Raw genomic sequence first — 21,756 nt, 5'->3', positions numbered from 1 at the left:
GTCTGTGGAATTCTCTGCCTCAGAGGGCGGTGGAGGCAGGTTCTCTGGATGCTTTCAAAGAGCTAGATAGGGCTCTTAAAGATAGCGGAGTCAGGGGATATGGGGAGAAGGCAGGAACGGGGTACTGATTGGGGATGACCAGCCATGATCACATTGAATGACGGTGCTGGCTCGAAGGGCCGAATGGCCTACTCCTGCACCTGTTGTCTTTTGTCTGTTGTCTATTACTGACAGAAAAACCTGTCGAATGTGATGTATTAACCCGTTCACTGCCAAGTTTGTTGTTCCATTATTGACCATAACCACGTATATGCGCGGCTGGGACTGAACAGGTTAGGTATGTTTCTGGTTCTTTAAACGTTGCCATGGTATTGAAGCATCTTATCTATATTACTAAAAGTCTGATCTTGACCACTTCCTGTTGTTCAGTATATTGATTTTAGAAAAAACGCAGCCACTTACGGCTGTGATTTTTGGCCATCTTACTCAGAGTCCCCCTCCGCTGCGCAGGACAAGAGGATTTTTCCCATCGATGAAAAATAATAGTTATTAGTGCTTAAAAATGTTGAGATTCTCTCTCCTGAAGGCCACGTCCCTTCCGGAGGGACTATAAAACCCGGAAGTGTTGAGTGCCTCAGTCAGTCTCTGCAAGATAGTGGAGCGAGAGGGTCACGTCTCTCAGTCTGAGCTGTGAATAACACTGAACACATGTCTACTAAACTGGAAGTGGTTTTACTGACCTGTCAGTGCCCTTAATGTGGTTTGAAAATATAGTTTGGAAATGCTAAAACTGTGTTGCCTTTGGTTTGGAAATGCTAAAACTGTGTTGCCTTTGGTTTGGAAATGCTAAAGCTGTATTGCCTAATTAAAGTTGCCTTGCCTAATTAAAGTTGCCTTGCCTATTTAAAGTTGACTTGCCTAATTAAAGTTGCCTTGCCTTCTATATAATTAAAAGTCTAATCTTGACCACTTCCTGTTTGCGCTTTATATTGGTTTTAGAAAAAAAAAGCTACCATGTACGGCTGTGATTTTTGGCCATGTTACCCAGAGTCCCCCTCCGCTCATCAGGTGCCGAGGATTTTTCCCATCGATTAAAAATATAAGTTATTAGTGTTTAAAAAATGTTGAGATTCTCTCCTGTCAATCGTGCCATGAAGGCCACGTCCCTTCTGGTGGGAGGGACTATAAAACCTAGAAGTGGGGGCGTGGCTCAGTCTCTGCAAGAGATCATGACTCGCTGCCTTTAGTGGCCCTTGCACCCTGCGTGAAATGGAATTTCAAGGAATAGCCGCAAGTCAACTGCCAGCCCATCAGCCGTGAGTGAGTGAGCTGCCAGCACAACAGGCTTGAGTGACTGAGCTGCCACCCCAATAATCTATTCGGCCCACAATGTCCATACTAGCCCTCTGGAAACCAGTCTCTTCAGCCCACAACGCCCATACTAGCCCTCCAGAAAGCCCCCCCCCCCCCCCACTGGCCACCAATATTGGAACTGGTGGAGAGGTGGAATATTGCATTGGGGGACCAGCCCTCCCGTGTGAAGCTGGGACCCAACGGGTCCCACTTAGTCTAGTTTTTCTCTATACTTCCCCGGTACTAATTTGTCCAATGGGGTTATGATCGGGTAGTGACATGGGCTGAATGATGTTGCCCAGTGCAAGGTCTTTCTTTCATCTTGGACGTTGTGGTTCACAGTGTGGTCTCCTCCACATTTCACCAATGATGTTGATAGCCAGAGTCTCCGTATGAATCTGTTCTCCCGTTAATTAGGTTATTCTCCCCACGTGCCATGAATCTTCCCACCCCTTTGTACACTTGGACAAATTACAGTCACCGCTGAACCCACTCACCCCTTGTCTTTGTGGGGGGGGGGGGGGGGGGAGGAGCAAACACGAGCTCTCGGCCCCACTGCTGCTCCCTCGTTACAACGTGTTGCTACAATCTGCTCCCTGGGCTTTGGACAATGAATGGACAATGACAATATGTGTGACTGCATCAACTGTAACTTGGTTTACAACTCTCACTGCCCTACCTTCACTAATTGTTGTGAGTTTTAATAATTCTCAAATCATCTGGGTGATCAGTGGAAAAGTAACCGAGCATTTTGTGAGCTACATTTATAGAATTACTTTTATTCATTGTTTTGTCATGGTTAATAAATGGGGCATTGAAAAAGACTTGGGTGTTACAAGAGAGACAATTCAAACATGTGAAACCTGCTCTCTTTCCCACCAACATCCCAAACTAGACCTGCCCTGGAGAGAGATGGACACAAAGTGCTAGAGTAACAGCAGGAATAGATCGAGGAGACTCCTCCCTTCCTTTGGTTCCAAGTCTATCCAGAGTTCCAAATTAGCATTCACTGGAGACTTGACACTTGGCCAGAAATAGTTTAGAACAGATTTAATTTGTTTAAATTTATTCATCGCCATCTAACTGATGCCTTACTTGACGAGCTGTGCAAAAACCTCTGACTTAGCCGACAATAACTGCCTAACATTTGTACATATTGGATTGGTCAGTAACAATCGGTTCTCTTCTCAATATGAACACGTCAGAAATAGAGCATTTGTACTTTGGAAGTTGTTCAGTTAACTGTATGTTAGGGGTGGGACTGGGGTGTGTTGGGGTTAGGGATGGGACTGGGGTGGGTTGGGGTTGGGGATGGGCCTGGGGTGGGTTGGGGTTGGGGTTAGGGGTGGGCCTGGGGTGGGTTGGGGGTGGGGTTGGGGTTGGGGTTAGGGGTGGGCCTGGGGTGGGTTGGGGGTGGGGTTGGGACTGGGGTGGGTTGGGGGTGGGGTTGGGACTGGGGTGGGTTGGGGGTGGGGTTGGGACTGGGGTGGGTTGGGGTTAGGGGTGGGACTGGGGTGGGTTGGGGTTACGGGTGGGACTGGGGTGGGTTGGTGTTGGGGTTACGGGTGGGACTGGGGTGGGTTGGGGTTGGGGTTACGGGTGGGACTGGGGTGGGTTGGGGTTAGGGTTAGGGGTGGGACTGGGGTGTGTTGGGGTTAGGGGTGGGACTGGGGTGTGTTGGGGTTGGGGTTAGGGGTGGGACTGGGGTGTGTTGGGGTTAGGGGTGGGACTGGGGTGTGTTGGGGTTAGGGGTGGGACTGGGGTGTGTTGGGGTTGGGGTTAGGGGTGGGACTGGGGTGGGGTTGGGGTTAGGGGTGGGACTGGGGTGTGTTGGGGTTAGGGGTGGGACTGGGGTGTGTTGGGGTTAGGGGTGGGACTGGGGTGGGTTGGGGTTAGGGGTGGGACTGGGGTGGGTTGGGGTTAGGGGTGGGACTGGGGTGTGTTGGGGTTGGGGTTAGGGGTGGGACTGGGGTGGGTTAGGGTTAGGGGTGGGACTGGGGTGGGTTGGGGTTAGGGGTGGGACTGGGGTGGGGTGGGGTTGGGACTGGGGTGGGTTGGGGTTGGGGTTAGGGGTGGGACTGGGGTGGGTTGGGGTTAGGGGTGGGTTGGGGTTAGGGGTGGGGGTGGGTTGGGGTTGGGGGTGGGGTTGGGACTGGGGTGGGTTGGGGTTAGGGGTGGGACTGGGGTGTGTTGGGGTTGGGGGTGGGCTGGGCCTGGGGGGGGGTGGGTTGGGGTTAGGGGTGGGACTGGGGTGGGTTGGGGTTGGGGTTAGGGGTGGGACTGGGGTGGGTTGGGGTTGGGGTTAGGGGTGGGACTGGGGTGGGTTGGGGTTGGGGTAGGGGTTGGGACTGGGGTGGGTTGGGGTTGAGGTTAGGGGTGGGACTGGGGTGTGTTGGGGTTGGGGTTAGGGCTGGGCCTGGGGTGGGGTGGGTTGGGGTTAGGGGTGGGACTGGGGTGTGTTGGGGTTGGGGTTAGGGCTGGGCCTGGGGTGGGTTGGGGTTGGGGTGGGCATGGGGTGGGGTGGGTTGGGGTTAGGGGTGGGACTGGGGTGGGTTGGGGTTGGGGTTAGGACAGTGTGATGGGTCATTATGGTTTTATGTCCAGGCCAATGTTGTGCCTAGGTTGCTCTGCTTCTTCCCAGCACACGTTGTGAACTTGCTTCACTCAATGTCTCCCCGAAACATCCAGTGTTCTCATGTCCATGGGAGTATCGTGAGATACTGAGACACATCCTTGTGGGTATTGTGGAGGAGCTGAGACCATTATTGTACCTGACTCAGCTGCACTACTGAAAATCTCACTTAATTTGAGAAAACTGAAATAAATGAACAGATATCCAAAATAGAAAGAGCAACAATACAAGGGTTGATCTTTGCTTGTTCAATGATCACAGTTACAAATGGTTCCTGTGTAGCATGTTCCATGAATGAAATGTGAACTGTAGTGATTCACAATCTGTGGAAACGAGGAACTGCAGATGCTGATTTACAAAAAATAACATACAGTGCTGGAGTAACTCAGCTAGGTCAGGCAGCATCTGTGGAGAACATGGATAGGTGACGTTTTGGATGGGCCCCAACATTCAAACTGACCCGAAACGTCACCTATCCATGTTCTCCACAGATGCTGCCTGACCTGCTGAGTTACTCCAGCACTCTGTGAAACGTCACCTATCCATGTTCTCCACAGATGCTGCCTGACCCGCTGAGTTACTCCAGCACTCTGTGTCTCTCCATTGATGTTATGTTTTATTCCAGGCCAAGTTTTGGAAAACACTCTTTCCCAAATTCTCCAACTTTGTCAGTTTCCTCATGACCACTTTTATAGGGCTCTTCAAAAAAACTATTTTAGAAGAAAATAAAGGTTTATGCTAATCTTGCATTTTCCACATCAGATTCCCACTATAGCTCTGACCAACCTAAGTAGTATATTTTCAGTCATCGGTTCTCCAGCATCCTGACCGACCAGCAGTGGTTGTAATTTCACTGGGAACATGTTGTTCCTTTTAATTTGCAATTGGAGCAGATTCTGTCTCTAAATGAGATCATCACAAGTGTGTGACTCAAACCCAGCCTCCTCCATTGCCAGAGTGAGACCACACACAAATTGGTGGAACAACTCCTGATATTCCACTTGGGTCTCTGACAACCCAGCCGTATAAACAATCTTCAGTTTTAGGTAACTCGCCAACAAACCCCCCTCCCCCAAAGTCCCTCCCCCTCCCACTATCCCACCCAGTCCGTGTCCTTCCACTTACACCCCCAGCTCGGGTTGATATTTCACCCTGTTCACTCTTTGTCTCACAGCAATCAGTGTAGAGCTGCGTGCTCCTGAACTCAGTGTCCGTGAAGTTTTGTGTGTGTGTGTGTGTGTGTGTGTGTGTGTGTGTGTGTGTGTGTGTGTGTGTGTGTGTGTGTGTGTGTGTGTGTGTGTGCTTATCCATGTGCATGTGTTAGTGTCCGTGTGTGTCTGCGTGTGCGTGTCCGCCTGTGCATGCGTGTGCTTATCCATGTGAATGTGCATGTGTGTGTGTCTGCGTGTGCGTGTCCATGTATGTGTGTTAGTGTGCCTTTTAGTGTGTGTTTGTGCGTGTTAGTGTGTGTGTGCGTGTCCATATCCATGTGAGCATGTGCGCCTGTGCATGTGTGTGCGTGCGTGTCCGTATCTGTATGAGTGTGTGTATGCATGTGTGTTAATGTGCATGTTAGTGTGCGTGTTGGTGTGCATGTTAGTGTGCATGTTGGTGTGCGTGTGCGTGTTAGTGTGCATTGGTGTGCGTGTTAGTGTGCGTGTTTGTGTGCGTGTGCGTGTTAGTGTGCGTGTACCTGCCTGTGAGAGAGAGGCGGTACCCCTTTAATTTTTTTATGACCTTTGTGTTGCTTGTCTTGCGTGGAACCAGGGTTTCCATTTGACTTTAATCTGTCCTCTCTGCTCACTAATGCTGACAAAGTATTCTTTATTTTTAGCATTCTTCAATTTGTACAGCTGTGATCATTTGAAATGGAATGTGTTATCGCAGATATAGTTGAACATTTTTCCTGTAAATCAAAATCATTTCTCGTTTAGGTTTATTATTGTCACATGTACTGAGGGTGAGTGAAAAGCTGTGTTTTGCATGTTATCCAATAAGATCAGATAAGATCCATCTAGAAACACTCCAGTCCAAAGATACTAGAGGAGCCTTTGCTTCAGTCCAACAGGTAGAGCAAAGGGGAGGTTACAGAGTGCAGGATATAGTTCTCAGCATTGTAGCGCATCAGTTCCACAGACAAGTCCAATGTCCACGGTAAAAAACCTCAATTCTAAAAGCTTCTCCATACAATGGGATATATCTGCCTAGGCTCCCTGAAGTGTAGGAGCTGCCTCAATAGACAATAGGTGCCGGAGTACGAGCCAGCACCACCATTCACTATGATCATGGCTGATAATCCACAAACAGTACCCCGTTCCTGCCTTCTCCCCATATCCCTTGACTCTGCTATCTTTAAGTCCTCTAACTCTCTCTTGAAAGCATCCAGAGAATCGGCCTCCACTGCCTTCTTAGGCACAGAATTCCACAGACTCACAACTCTCTGGGTGAAAACGTTTTTCCTCATCTCTGTTCTAAATGGCTTACCCCTTATTCTTAAACTGTGGCCCCTGGTTCTGGACTCCCCCAACATCGGGAACATGTTTCCAACCTCTAGCGCGTCCAAACCCTTAATAATCTTATATGTTTCAATAAAATCCCATCTCTTCCTTCTAAATTCCAGAGTATACAAGCCCAGCTGCTCCATTCTTTCAACATATGACAGTCCCGCCATCCCGGGAATTAACCTTGTAAACCTACGCTGCACTCCCTCAATAGCAAGAATGTCCTTCCTCAAATTAGGGGACCAAAACTGCACACAATACTCCAGGTGTGGTCTCACTAGGGCTCTGTACAACTGCAGAAGGACCTCTTTGCTCCTACACTCAACCCTTCTTATTATGAAGGCCAACATGTCATTAGCTTTCTTCACTGCCTGCTGTACCTGCATGCTTACTTTTAGTGACTTCCCCACAGCCATCAGGCTATTAAACTCGCCTCGGACAAACTCTGAACATTAATAGCCCATAAACTGTTTATTTGCACTTAATCAGTTTTTTTGTTCATGTGTGTAACATAGACATAGAACATAGAAATTAGGTGCAGGAGTAGGCCATTCGGCCCTTCAAGCCTGCACCGCCATTCAATATGATCATGGCTGATCATCCAACTCAGTATCCTGTACCTGCCTTCTCTCCATACCCCCTGATCCCTTTAGCCACAAGGACCACATCTAACTCCCTCTTAAATCTAGCCAATGAACTGGCCTCAACTACCTTCTGTGGCAGAGAATTCCACAGATTCACCACTCTCTGTGTAAAAAATGATATTCTCATCTCGGTCCTAAAAGATTTCCCTCTTATCCTTAAACTGTGACCCCTAGTTCTGGACTTCCCCAACATCGGGAATAATCTTCCTGCATCTAGCCTGTCCAACCCCTTAAGAATTTTGTAAGTTTCTATAAGATCCCCCCTCAATCTTCAAAATTCTAGCGAGTACAAGCCGAGTCTATCCAGTCTTTCTTCATATGAAAGTCCTGCCATCCCAGGAATCAGTCTGGTGAACCTTCTCTGTACTCCCTCTATGGCAAGAATGTCTTTCCTCAGATTAGGAGACGAAAACTGTACGCAATACTCCAGGTGTGGTCTCACCAAGACCCTGTACAACTGCAGTAGAACCTCCCTGCTCTTATACTCAAATCCTTTTGCTATGAATGCTAACATACCATTCGCTTTCTTCACTGCCTGCTGCACCTGCATGCCTACTTTCAATGACTGGTGTACCATGATGCCCAGGTCTCGTTGCATCTCCCCTTTTCCTAATCGGCCACCATTCAGATAATAGTCTACTTTCCTGTTTTTGCCACCAAAGTGGATAACCTCACATTTATCCACATTATACTGCATATGCCATGCATTTGCCCACTCGACCAACCTATCCAAGTCATCCTGCAGCCTCCTAGCATCCTCCTCACAGCTAACACTGCCCCCAGCTTCGTGTCATCCGCAAACTTGGAGATGTTGCATTCAATTCCCTCGTCCAGATCATTAATATATATTGTAAATAGCTGGGGTCCCAGCACTGAGCCTTGCGGTACCCCACTAGTCACTGCCCGCCATTCTGAAAAGGACCCGTTAACTCCTACTCTTTGCTTCCTGTCTGCCAGCCAGTTCTCTATCCACATCAATACTGAACCCCCAATACCGTGTGCTTTAAGTTTGTATACTAATCTCTTATGTGGGACCTTGTCGAAAGCCTTCTGAAAGTCCAGATATAACACATCCACTGGTTCTCCCTTATCCACTCTACTAGTTACATCCTCGAAAAATTATATAAGATTCGTCAGACATGATTTACCTTTCATAAATCCATGCTGACTTTGTCCAATGATTTCACCAATTTCCAAATGTGCTGCTATCCCATCTTTAATAACTGACTCAAGCAGTTTCCCCACTACCGATGTTAGACTAACTGGTCTGTAATTCCCCGTTTTCTCTCTTCCTCCCTTTTTAAAAAGTGGGGTTACATTAGCTATCCTCCAATCCTCAGGAACTACTCCAGAATCTAACGAGTTTTGAAAAATTATCACTAATGCATCCACTATTTCTGTGGCTACTTCCTTAAGTACTCTGGGATGCAACTTATCTGGCCCTGGGGATTTATCGGCCTTTAATCCATTCAATTTACCTAACACCACATCCCGGCTAACCTGGATTTCACTCAGTTCCTCCATCTCATTTAACCCCCGGTCCCTTGCTATTTCCGGCATATTATTTATGTCCTCCTTCGTGAAGACAGAACCAAAGTAGTTATTCAATTGGTCTGCCATGTCCTTGTACCCCATGATCAATTCGCCTGTTTCTGACTGCAAGGGACCTACATTTGTTTTAACTAATCTTTTCCTCTTCACATATCTATAAAAACTTTTGCAGTCAGTTTTTATGTTCCCTGCCAGTTTTCTTTCACAATCTATTTCCCCTTTCCTAATTAAGCCTTTTGTCCTCCTCTGCTGGACTCTGAATTTCTCCCAGTCCTCTGGTAGGCTGCTTTTTCTGGCTAATTTGTACGCTTCATCTTTTGTTTTGATACTATCCCTGATTTCCCTTGTTATCCACCGATGCACTACCTTCCTTGATTTATTATTTTGCCAAACTGTGTATATATTTATATAATGGTATATGGACACACTGATCTGTTCTGTATTCGTGCCTACTATGTCCTGGTGTGCTGAAGCAAAGCAATAATTTAATTGTCCTATCAGGGACACATGACAATAAACTCTCTTGAACTTGAACTTGAGATCCCGTTGTACTTCCCCTTTTACCAATTTGACACCATTTAGACAATAATCTGCCTTCCTGTTTTTGCCACCAAAGTGGATAACCTCACATGTATCCACATTAAACTGCATCTGCCATGCATCTGCCCACTCACCCAACCTATCCAAGTCACCCTGCATCCTCACAGCATCCTCCTCACAGTTCACACTTCCACCCAGCTTTCTGTCATCTGCAAATTTGCTAATGTTACTTTGAATCCCTTCATCCAAATCATTGATATGTATATTGTAAATAGCTGCGGTCCCAGCACCGAGCCTTGCGGTACCCCACTAGTCACTGCCTACCTTTCTGAAAGGGACCCGTTAATCCCTACTCTTTGTTTCCTGTCTGCCAACCACTTCTCTATCCATGTCAGCACTCTACCCCCAATACCATGTGCCCTAATCTATGTGGGACCTTATCACCCCCCCCCCACACCCCCTCCACCCCACACCCCACACCCCCCCCCCAACCCCACACCCCCCCCCCCCCAACCCCACACCCCCCCCAACCCCACACCCCCCTCCACCCACCACCCACTGCTCCCAGAGGCTGGCATGTTCCAGAGGCCATCAGTTTTTAACAGTATTATTTGGATTGCTTTGACCAAGAACAGTCTAAGTTTTAAAGACCCTGCTGCAGAAGCTTGCATTCAATATCCGTCTGATTCAATCAACACGACAGTGAACATATTCATATTTCGTGTAAATGGAGGCGATATAAACTTCAGAAACAAAATCTTTGATATATTTATCTGTCAGTGTTTAGTACCTGGTCCCGTCCAGGACAAGCAAACATGACAGAGGATGTGGTGTCATTTACGTGATTGGTTCAGGGGGAGAGAGGGAGTGGTGCAGCTGCAGCAACCGTGCAGCAATGCAGGAAAAACTGCAGTGAAAAATGCACCAAGAAAAAACGAGCTAAAATGTGGAAAATATCGATGAGTTGGTTCTTTAACTGGCATGTAAACTGAATAAAGTGCAACAAAATCTGTGTGCGTCACACACACACACACACACACACACACACACACACACACACACACACACACACACAAGGGCTACGTGGAAACCACACACTACTTGGTGAGTGATCAACGCCACTCAGAACGCTACAGCTGATGGTGACGTGAACACGTGTATCACAGCATCGCAGTCACACCGTGTGGAAGCATGCCCTTCGGCCCTATTTGTCCATGTTGGCCATGCTGCCTAACCAAGGTAGACCCACTCATCTATGTACAGTCAACATGTCTTTCACTGTTGGAGTCGCACCCACCCCCACCTCTCTCCAGCATCTCCTTCCATATCATTCCAATTTAATAAATTGGTGTACAATTCACTTTTGTAGTAATTTTTCTTATCTATCAAATGTTTGCAAGTTATATAATAAACTCAAAGTCCTTGTGTGATGGAATATTTTCAGTAAATAGCAGAAATACAGAGGGTGGTGGGTGTATGGAACGAGCTGCTGGAGGAGGTAGTTGAGGCTGGGACTATCCCAACGTTTATGAAACAGTTAGACAGATACATGGATAGGACAAGTTTGGAGGAATATGGACCAAACACAGGTAGGTGGAACTAGTGTAGATGAGTATGTGGTTGGTGTGGGCAAGTTAGGCCGAAGGGCCTGTTTCCACGCTGGGTCATTCTATGACTCTATGATTCTGACTGTGACTGTGTCTCTATGTCTCTGTCTCTGTGCCTCTGTGTGACTCTGTGACTCTGTCTCTGTGACACTATGACTCTGTGTCTCTGTGACTCTGTGTCTCTGTGACTGTCTCTGTGTCTCTGTGACTCTGTGTCTCTGTGACTGTCTCTGTGAGTCTGTGTCTCTGTCTCTGTGACTGTCTCTGTGACTCTGTGTCTCTGTGTCTCTGTGACTCTGTGTCTCTGTGACTCTGTGACTGTATCTGTGTCTCTGTGACTGTCTCTGTGACTCTGTGTCTCTGTGACTGTCTCTGTGTCTCTGTGACTCTGTGGCTGTCTCTGTGTCTCTGTGGCTGTCTCTGTGACTCTGTGAGTCCGTGTCTCTGTCTCTGTGACTGTCTCTGTGACTGTCTCTGTGTCTCTGTGTCTCTGTGTCTCTGTGTCTCTGTGTCTCTGTGTCTCTGTGACTCTGCCAACCACTGAGTATGCTTTCTGAAGACTCTGCTGAACTAGGTGGAAGGTTGGACTGTCTAGGTATGTGGTAGTTGAGAATCAGCGCGGTCTCTCTGGCTGATGGCAGCCTTGTTGAAGAGAGGAACGTCAACATTGAAGATGAGAGGGGAGAGAGTGCTGGGAGTCCTGGGAGATGCTATGTTTGGTGCTATCTTCGTGAAACTAGTCTGACACCAATGATTATGGAGGCGAATTATCATATGTGTTACTTGCTTTTACCATAAAGTCGTACATCGTACATCGGCCCAACCTGCCCACACTGACCAACATGTCCCTTCTACATTAGTCCTGCATTTGGCCCAGATCCCTCTAAACCTGTCCTATCCATTGTGCGAGGAGATCCTCATTGAGTTGGAGTGTAGACTGGCCCCTACACCTCACCCTCATGGTGTCACAACCCCAACAACATTGCATGGAGCAACATCATCGACTGTATTCACACATCACAAAGCCTGCAGATGAAGATCCTTCACTGATATTTTACAGGGTGAATCTTCAGCTCGACTGAGTTGGAATCTTTTTGTGGAAAACATCTGATTTTGTTTTATAGCTTTTCTACTTCAATCAGGGTTAGGGTTAATGGGGATGATGTGGGGGTGGGGTGTGGGTGGGGGTGGTGCATCAAGGTGACCCAGGGGACAGAGTTGTGGACCAGAGGTGGGGGGTGGGGGGGGGGGGCAAGATGCCATCTCCGTGCTACTGGTCAAATGTGTCGCTGACAGGGCGGCACAGTGGTGCAGCGGGTAGAGCTGCTGCCTCACAGCGCCAGAGACCCGGGTTCGATCCTGACTACGGGTGCTGTCTGTACGGAGTTTGTACGTTCTCCCCGTGACCTGCGTGGTGCGGTTTACTCCCACACTCCACGTGCAGGGTTAGAGGTTAATTGGTTTGGTACAAGTGTAAATTGTCCCTAGTGTGTAGGTTAGTGTTAGTGTACTGGGATCGCTGGTCAGCACGGAATCGGTGGGCCGAAGGGCCTGTTTCCGTGCTGTGTCTAAAAGCAAACAAAAAAAACAAAACTGGCCAACTGCACAGTGGTGCCGAGCTCCTCTCAGTCATGTTGTGGTGTGGGCTGAGGAATGGGCAGCCATGTGTAGGGGCTGGGAGATGGGATAGTAGTGATGGGTGGTCGTGGGGTGCTGAATGGCCTCTCCATGTATCCGACACGGGCTGTACAAATGTAGAACATGGCACTCCTATCACGGCTGACCCACTGGTGTCCAGTGTCCAGACCAGTGTCCAGTGTCACGGATGTGTCTCGGCCCTGGCCTGCCCCAGCAACCACTGATCAGCAAACACATGGTTATATTAGTGTTGCTTGGCTTTGTCTCACTTTGGTCTTTTTAAAGTAAGGCTTGCTCTTGCTGTAGTCCGTAATGTGTAGGTTTCTGGTCGAGTTTGTGTGTATCTTCACACGCTCTTGTCCTCCCTGTTTCTCCCTGTGCTACATTATACGTAACACTGCAGCATTGAGTTTGGCCGTGTCGTGGGTAAAGCTCATTTACAGCAGAACCTCACCCCGTGCCTGGTCCACCCTCCCCCACCCACCCACCCTCCCCACCCCACCCTCCCCCACCCTCCCCTCCCCCACCCTCCCTCCCCCTCCCTCCCCCACCCACCCTCCCCCACCCACCGGCACCCACCCACCCCCAGCCACCCTCCCCCACCCACCCACCCTCCCCCACCCTCCAAAACCCACCCTCCCCCACCCACCCACCCTCCCCCACCCTCCGCAAGGCCACGTCAGCACCAAGATGTCCATGAATGGGTGTCCAAGCCTTAACCGCAGAATTGTAAAATAGTCGTCATTCAACATCAGTAAGAAACGCAGTTTTCATTGGGTTGTTCCAACACTGTTGTGTGATATAGTGAGTTAATATTTTAGCAGTTTTAATTGGTGCAGCAATTTCTTTATCTGAAGTATATATATATTTTAATTTTCTGTGTCTTTAATCAGAATATACCTTTTCCAAATGTAAACTAGTGAGTGTTGTTTGTTCCCTGTCTCAGTGCACAGAGCCACAGAAGTTATTCAACATTGCCAATGAGCTACTTCACACTGAGGAAGCATATGTGAAGAGACTGCACCTTCTGGATCAGGTATCGGGAATATTCATACATTGTTCTAATCTGAGGAATTTGTGCCCTGAAATTGTGTTTTATTGTGAATGAACGAACGGCTGTAACTTCAACCCTTCCTTGGCTGCTTTCCAAACATCTCTGTGAAAATTACCCAGTTTTACCCAAAGCAGAACAAACCTAACCGTGCCGAACCAATCACAGCCCAAACTGGTAGTTTTGCAACTAATTGGCATGAGTCAAAAATTAACATGCTTTAATTTTGTGCTATTCCCAATTATACAAATGTCTTCATTATACAAAAGCCGCGATGAATGTACAGAAACATCCCTCACCTTGTCAAACCCGTTCAGCTCACGACTCACAGAATATTCACCAAACATGTAGAGATGATGTAGAGACGACTGAGCCATCCGATGAGCCGTCACCCTCCTCTCTTCATTCCCTCACTGCAGACCAACCTGGGTGGGGTCACTCATGTCTCTTGTTTGTGTAGACAGCAGTTTGTGAAAGTACTTGAGCATTCAGTTGTGGTTTAAGTTGGGTATAGTCATAATAATAACGCATTATTAAACCTGCTCCACACTGTAAACAATGAAATATTCTCCATTAATTAATTTGTATTAAATGTGAGGGTGTGCGATTCAAAGTAGTTGTAAACATGAAGAATATTTGCCTTGTATTGGGTGCATCTGAGAGCCGTGATGAAGTCTGTCTCTGAACACAAGTGTCTGTCCAACGCCTTTATATATTTGGCTATGAATTGCAGACTGTAAGGACATGCGATTATATGCACATTACTGCAATATCCAGAGATAGACAGATTCTTGATTAGTACGGGTGTTAGGGGTTATGGGGAGAAGGCAGGAGAATGGGGTTAGGAGGGAGAGATAGATCAGTCATGATTGAGTGGCGGGGTAGACGATGGGCCGAATGGCCTAATTCTACTCCTATCACATGACCTTATGATCCAGGGCAGTTGCATCTTTTTGATGTGTCATCGTTAAGGTCAGAAGAATGTCTCGGCTGAGAAACATTCTCAGTTCTGTACAGGGATCTAAAATGCCAATTGGGGCTTGGAAATAAAAGTTACAGTTTACCAAAGTTCTCTCCAGCACCTCTTGCTAAGATAGATTTAAACTTTTCAACATACCTATTATATCTTTGATTGTCACACGATATTTTTGTGGCAGAATTTGTAAGCCATTGTGGGGTGATTTCCCTGGTGATTTGCTGATATTATCTCTTGTACCGTTCTGTTCCCAGGTGTTTTGCACTAAGTTGACTGAAGCCGGTATTCCACCAGATGTGATCACCGGAATCTTCTCCAACATTTCCTCCATCTATTGCTTTCATGACCAGTTTCTTCTGCCGGAATTAAAATCCAGAATTAAAAAAGAATGGTGAGTCAAGAAAACCTCTCGAGAAAGACAAACCTTTGGAAACGTGGCAATTAATTTCAAATATTTGTTTCCTGGCTGCAAACCATGAGCGGGTTGGAAGATCACTGATCCCTTCTGTCCGTCTCCTTCCAAACATGTTTTTTTTTAAAGAGATTTTGAAAGTAACATTTGGTCAGTTCTCTGGGTCATTGCTAAATCAGGGTTCCCGTACGTGAAGTATTTGAATAATCTGCTAGTCGAGACATTGAAACTTAAATGCATTTGAAGACTGTTTCTACAGAAGTCACAATCTTTACCATTTCATCCAATGCGGGAATGTTGACAAATTCTAAACCTGTGGAACGAGTTTCCATGCGATGTGATTTATTATTCAGAATGCAAAATTATTGATCACCATCTGTTTGTTTTGAACTGGTTGAACACAAAAGAATTCAAACCAATCAGATTGGGAAATTGTGTAGGAAGGAACTGCAGATGCTGGTTTAAACTAAAAAGCTGGAGTAACTCAGCGGGACAGGCAGCATCTCTGGAGAGAAGGAATGGGTGAAGTATCAGGTTCAGACCCTTCTTCAGACTGGGGGTTAGGGGAAAGGGAAACGAGAGATAGAGACAATGATGTAGAGATATATCAAACAAATGAATTATAAATATGCGCAAGAATAACGATGATGAAGGAAAGGTGGAGGCTACAGTGGTCCATGTGGAGTTTCATTGTCTGTATAACTCGTTCTCACCTCGCCCACACCCAACAGCGCTCCATTCAGCTGTTGTCTGAGGTTGCATGACCTGCCCTCTGTTGCTGCTCCTGCCCTGTGTTGCTGCTCCTGCCCTGTGTTGCTGCACCTGCCCTCTGTTGCTGCTCATGCCCTGTGTTGCTGCTCCTGCCCTGTGTTGCTGCTCCTGCCCTCTGTTGCTGCAGTCCCAGCTGAGGACTATCGGGGCCCTAACGCCAAGGCTACTTTCCTTCCATGATGCAGCCATTTCATGACTGAATTTTACTTGATGTAACTATTATATATTTTGGGCGATTCCACACATATTCTGCAATGGGGCAAACTGCATCAGTATTGGGATTTCCACAGCTAACACAGCTGTGCACAGCGGAATTGGTTTCAGGTCTGTGTTATAAAGATGGTGAGATCTGACAGACGGCAGCCAGACCATCCAGGAGAAGGGTTTCGGCCTGAAACGTTGCCTATTTCCCTCGCTCCATGCTGCACCCGCTGAGTTTCTCCAGCATTTTTGTCTACCTTCGATTTTCCAGCATCTGCAGTTCTTTCTTAAACATCCAGGAGAAGATGTTGCTGCAGGTTTCTGACCTCGACAGATTCTGAAGGTTGTGAGGTGCTGAGTTACAGGGAGATAAAGGAATAAAGGTTGGTGTCTTGGTGATGTTCCCGTGCACCTGCTTGTGGCACTGATAGAAATGTATTCTTGCTCAGTCTCTCAATGATAAATCTTCACAATGTCAAGTTTATGGAACCATTAATTACCCACCAGACATTTGCCAACTGAAGCAACAAAGTCGTGTTGGTCGATGATTCATTGTCTTCCAGCCTGGAACAAACAGGATGTCATTATGACAATTCCAGCTGTGATCATTTTGTTTTTCTGTTAAATGACAGGGATAAAAACCCACGACTAGGTGATATACTCCAGAAACTTGCTCCCTTCTTAAAGATGTACGGGGAATATGTCAAGAACTTTGATCGGGCAATGGATCTGGTGAACTCCTGGATGCAGCGATCATCTCAGTTTAAATCCATCATTCAGGACATTCAGGTGAGTTTTCCACAAATGTAGGACATGCTTTAACGTTCATCTAGCTTTTCATTTATAGAAGATAGACACAAAAAGCTGGAATAACTCAGCGGGTCAGACAGCTTCTCTGGAGACAAGGAACAGGTGACATTTTGGGTCGAGACCCTTCTTCAGACTGCGAGTCAGGGGAAAGGAAAACGAGATATAGACAGTGATGTAGAGATATAGAACACATGAATGAAAGATATGATGATAAGGGAAAGCTGTGTGCTAGGTGATAACATGTCCATTTATAGTCCTAGAGGTACAGTCCAGACACAGGGATGTTGACCCACTACCTTAGACAACCACCAGACACTCATTTATGCTCATCCTACATTCATACAATTTTGTAATTAAAGTTATTAGAGTAAGAACTGGAGATACTGGACAATCCCAGCAGGTCAAACACCTTCATCAGAAACTCGAGTATTGATGACATGTTAATTCTCCACAGGTGCTGACTGACTGCAGAGTCTTCCCAGCATTTTTCAGTTTCTATTTCAGATTTTCAGATGCTGCATTTTTGACATTTCTCTGTGACCACATCCTGACAATAATGCATGATCATATAGAGGCTTAAAGCTTAAATCTTGATAGTTTCAAGTCCTCTCTGAGAGATCTTGGCGCCGATGTGTACTAAACTAAAGTGAGATGTGTACACTCACAGAGGAGTATCTGTGCACCCTCTAGTATGGGGATCCCGTCTGTAGCTGCGGCTTCAAGCAGGGCCATGCACTGACACTCACTAGCGATGGGGCAATGGGGCAACGGGGCAATGGGGCAACGGATGCAATGGGGCAATGGATGCAACGGGGCAATGGATGCAATGGGGCAACGGATGCAATGGGGCAACGGATGCAATGGGGCAACGGATGCAATGGGGCAACGGATGCAATGGGGCAACGGATGCAATGGGGCAACGGATGCAGTGGGGCAACGGATGCAGTGGGGCAACGGATGCAATGGGGCAATGGATGCAACGGGGCAATGGATGCAACGGGGCAACGGATGCAATGGGGCAATGGATGCAATGGGGCAATGAGGCAACGGATGCAATGGGGCAACGGATGCAATGGGGCAATGGATGCAACGGGGCAATGGATGCAATGGGGCAACGGATGCAATGGGGCAACGGATGCAACGGGGCAATGGATGCAATGGGGCAACGGATGCAACGGGGCAATGGATGCAATGGGGCAACGGATGCAATGGGGCAATGGATGCAATGGGGCAACGGATGCAATGGGGCAATGGATGCTCACCAATTCCTCACATTCCCCGACTCAGCTGAGAGATGAGGAAAGAACAGCATCAATGTACAGTCATTCTGCACAGGAAATTCCGGAACCATCTCAACATCTGTCTGCTTTACAAATCCAGTTGTGGAGCCAGAGAGTTAGACGTAAATATCCAGGCACAAGAAACTGCAGATGTTGTTTCACAAAAAAAACACAGAGCGCTGGAGTAACTCAGGGGGTCAGGCAGCATCTGTGGAGAACATGGATAGGTGACGTTTTGGGTCTGAAGAAGGTTTCCAACCCGAAACGTCACCTATCCATGTTCTCCAGAGATGCTGCCTGACCCACTGAGTTACTCCAGCACTCTGTGAAACGTCACCTATCCATGTTCTCCAGAGATGCTGCCTGACCCACTGAGTTACTCCAGCACTCTGTGTCTTCAGAAGTAGACATCTATCCTGGTGACGTTATGAGTTATTCCTTGGCACAGTTTGCTGATTGCTTTGTCTAACTGTTCAACAGAAGCAGGACGTGTGTGGGAACCTGACTCTACAGCACCACATGCTAGAACCTGTGCAGCGAATCCCTCGCTACGAGATGCTGCTGAAAGATTACCTGAAGAAACTGCCTGAGGATTCTCTGGATCGGAAAGATGCTGAGAGTAAGAAACGTAACTTCTTCAAATTGAAGCTTCATATGAACGATACTCAGATGAATCAATCAATCTTGATATTGTGCCAGGACAATAGGTGCAGGAGTAGGCCATTCAGCCCTTCGGGCCAGCACCGCCATTCAGTGTGATCATGGCTGATCATTCCCAATCAGTACCCAACTATATATATCGTAAACCAGAAACTCTTGGTGACTATTGTTTAAAATGGTTCAATGGGTTTTTGTAAATTTGTTCTGATCACTGAATGAAGTTGGTGCTTGATGGAATACAGGAAGTGGAAGGGCACAACTTACCTGGGTATTGTTGTGTGGGTAGGGAGATGTGGGCAGACGAATGGCAGATGGAGTTTAAATAGCGACTGTGAGGTGTTGTACTTTGGGGGATGGAATGTAGGGGGAAGGTTCATGACAAAACCCTTAACAACATCCATGTTGGGGGATCATGGCTCCCTGAAAGTGGCAACACTAGTAGATAGTGGTAGTGAAGTCAAAGGGTGTGTTTGCCTTCACTGGGAGGGGCATTGATGGCCACATATCGTGTGCAGTTGTGGTCACACACAATGCAGGAAGTATGGAGAGGCTGCAGAAGATGTTTCCCAGAGTACTACCTGGATGAGAGGGCATTAACTTTAAGGAGAGTTTGGACAAGGGATTGTTTTTGTCCCAGAGCATCAGAGGTTGAGGTGTGAGCTGACAGAGTTGTATAAAATTGTGAGAGGGAGAGCTGGTGTAGACTGTGGAACCTTTACCCAGGGAGAACATTTCAAAGAATAAAAGACATAGGTTTCAGGTCAGAGGGGCAAAATGTAAAGGAGATGTGTGGGGAAGTGTGGTGGAGGCAGATACCATAGTCACAAGGTCATAAGGAATAGGAGCAGAAATAGGCCATTCAGCCCCATCAAGTCTACTCCGCCATTCAATCATGGCTGATCTATCTCTCCCTCCTAACCCCATTCTCCTGCCTTCTCCCCATAACCTCTGACACCCGTACTAATCAAGAATCTATCTTTCTCTGCCTTAAAAATATCCACTGTCTTAGCCTCCACGGCCTTTTGTTGCAATGAATTCCACAGATTCTCCACCCTCTGACTAAAGAAATTTCTCCTCATCTCCTTCGTAAAAGAACGTCCTTTAATTCTGAGGCTGTGACCTCTAATCCTAGACTCTCCCACTAGTGGAAACATCCTCTCCACATCCACTCTATCCAGGCCTTTCACTATTCTGTATGTTTCAAAAAGGTCCCCCCTCATTCTTCTAAACCCCAGCGAGTGCAGGTCCAGTGCCAACAAACGCTCATCATAGGTTAACCCGCTCATTCATGGGATCATTCTTGTAATGTTGTGGTAGTGGAGCTTCTAGATTTACACATGGATGTGCGGGGAATGGAGGAGTGTGGATCATGCGTGGGCAGAGGAGATGAGTTTAACCTGGCACCATATTCGGCACGGACATTGTGCGCCGAAGGGCCTGTTCCTGTGCTGTACTCTTCTATGTTCCATGTGCAAGATGCAGATACGTTCGGTGGCAGAATAGATGGATTCATGAACTTTAGCCAATAACTGGGGCACATTGATTACAGAGGATTGTTAAACTCCTGCTGATCATAAATAATCATAATGGGACCCCTGTAAACTAGAATGTTGTTAGGTTTTATATGAGTGCACATTCTGCTAGATAGAAATGTCAGGCAGAACGATCACTGGCAGGGGGCAATTATTAATTGAAAACCTAATTAGTTTTGTTAAAACCAATAAACATTACTATAGAATGAAAAGTATATAATTGAGATAAATAAGTGAAAAGATATGAGGAGATTATGGCACCAAACAGTGAACATTCCCTCAGGGAAAGGAAAGGAGCTGATGAGAGAAAGTCAATGATTACGTTGTGTGTAGACCACGCAAGTCAGGGAGGTTCTGTGTCATTAGCTTTGTGACAGGCAGGGAGAGTGGAAAACTAACGAGCGATGTGTTTTAAATAATGAATGAGTTGTGCACGGGATGCAAATCGGCAGGTCAAAATAAAATGTAGCAATTAGGCAATGGGAAATGTGGGTGAACAAAATATAAATCCCGTGTGTAATAAATAACTGGAGGTTTTGAAGATCTTACTCGCAAACCTTGCTTTTATTTTTCTTGACCTTAATTGATCATCTGCTCTTGAAGTGAGATGTTCGCCATGTGTTTTGTGGGGACATTGCCTAAAGCATGCATTAACTAGTTGGTGCATGAGAACGGATAATTGGACAAAATCTCAGCCATGGGCGATCAAACTTAATAGACAATAGGTGCAGGAGTAGGTCATTCGGCCCTTCGAGCCAGCACCGCCATTCAATGTGATCATGGCTGATCATCCCCAATCAGTACCCCGTTCCTGCCTTCTCCACATATCCCCTGACTCCGCTATCTTTAAGAACCCTTTCTAGCTCTCTCTTGAAAGTATCCAGAGAACCGGCCTCCACCGCCCTCTGAGGCAGAGAATTCCACAGACATAAAACCTCACAATTCCCCAGAAATACCTTCTTAAATATCCCAAAGATTTTACTCCACTCTATTGAAATGACGTCTCCTATTATTGATCATTGTGTTGAAAAGGAAGAAGGATGCCAATGGCTAGATCCTTGACCGGTTGGATTCTAGATCCTCTGTGCATTACCCAGTGTCTGATCAGCTGCAGACTCTCAGTTGTATCTTGTCCAAATTGTTCTGTAGTTCTGGAACTGATTCTGTTCCTCCCACTCTATTCCTTCTGTGACGTGTGGTTGTAGGTTTCTCAACTCCTGTATCAAAGCTGCAGATAAACGAGGCAGAGTTCTGAGCTGAGATTATCAGTTTGGGTGCGGGAGATGCAATCAGTGCAATACATTATTATTAATGCTAAAAAATACATAATACTTGTTTCTAATCCACCAGAGTAAATATGAACATGAGCCTGATAATTGTCGGGAAGAGAATGGACATTGGTCACAGTAATTCCTAAAAAAGGGTTAGCTGTAAAAGCTGGATGATTCTAATATTATCCATGGTTGAGAACTCTCTGATGTTTATTCTGATGTCCTTCAATAATCTTCTACCTGCAGCACTTAACTTAATATCTCGTCTACATCTCGTATAAGATGCGTCGTGAATAAAACATTGCGCCTGTGCTGAGGATTTAGAC

The 21,756-nt window shown here is 46.8% G+C and overlaps 1 protein-coding gene across 2 annotated transcripts in view; it reads left to right on the top strand.

Moving 5' to 3' along the window:
* Window positions 1-21,756, top strand: part of fgd3 (FYVE, RhoGEF and PH domain containing 3) — a 121,161-nt gene that overhangs the window by 75,382 nt on the left and 24,023 nt on the right. For both annotated transcript variants that reach the window (XM_033036533.1, XM_033036534.1), the window contains exons 5-8: window positions 13,413-13,502; window positions 14,748-14,884; window positions 16,510-16,666; window positions 18,448-18,586. In XM_033036533.1, coding sequence (XP_032892424.1) covers window positions 13,413-13,502; window positions 14,748-14,884; window positions 16,510-16,666; window positions 18,448-18,586 — 523 coding nt within the window. The remainder of the gene's footprint in view (window positions 1-13,412; window positions 13,503-14,747; window positions 14,885-16,509; window positions 16,667-18,447; window positions 18,587-21,756) is intronic.

The sequence above is a fragment of the Amblyraja radiata genome, chromosome 18 (genome assembly GCF_010909765.2).
Source record: "Amblyraja radiata isolate CabotCenter1 chromosome 18, sAmbRad1.1.pri, whole genome shotgun sequence".
Taxonomy (NCBI): Eukaryota; Metazoa; Chordata; class Chondrichthyes; order Rajiformes; family Rajidae; genus Amblyraja; species Amblyraja radiata.
This window is presented reverse-complemented; position numbering and strand designations above follow the sequence as displayed.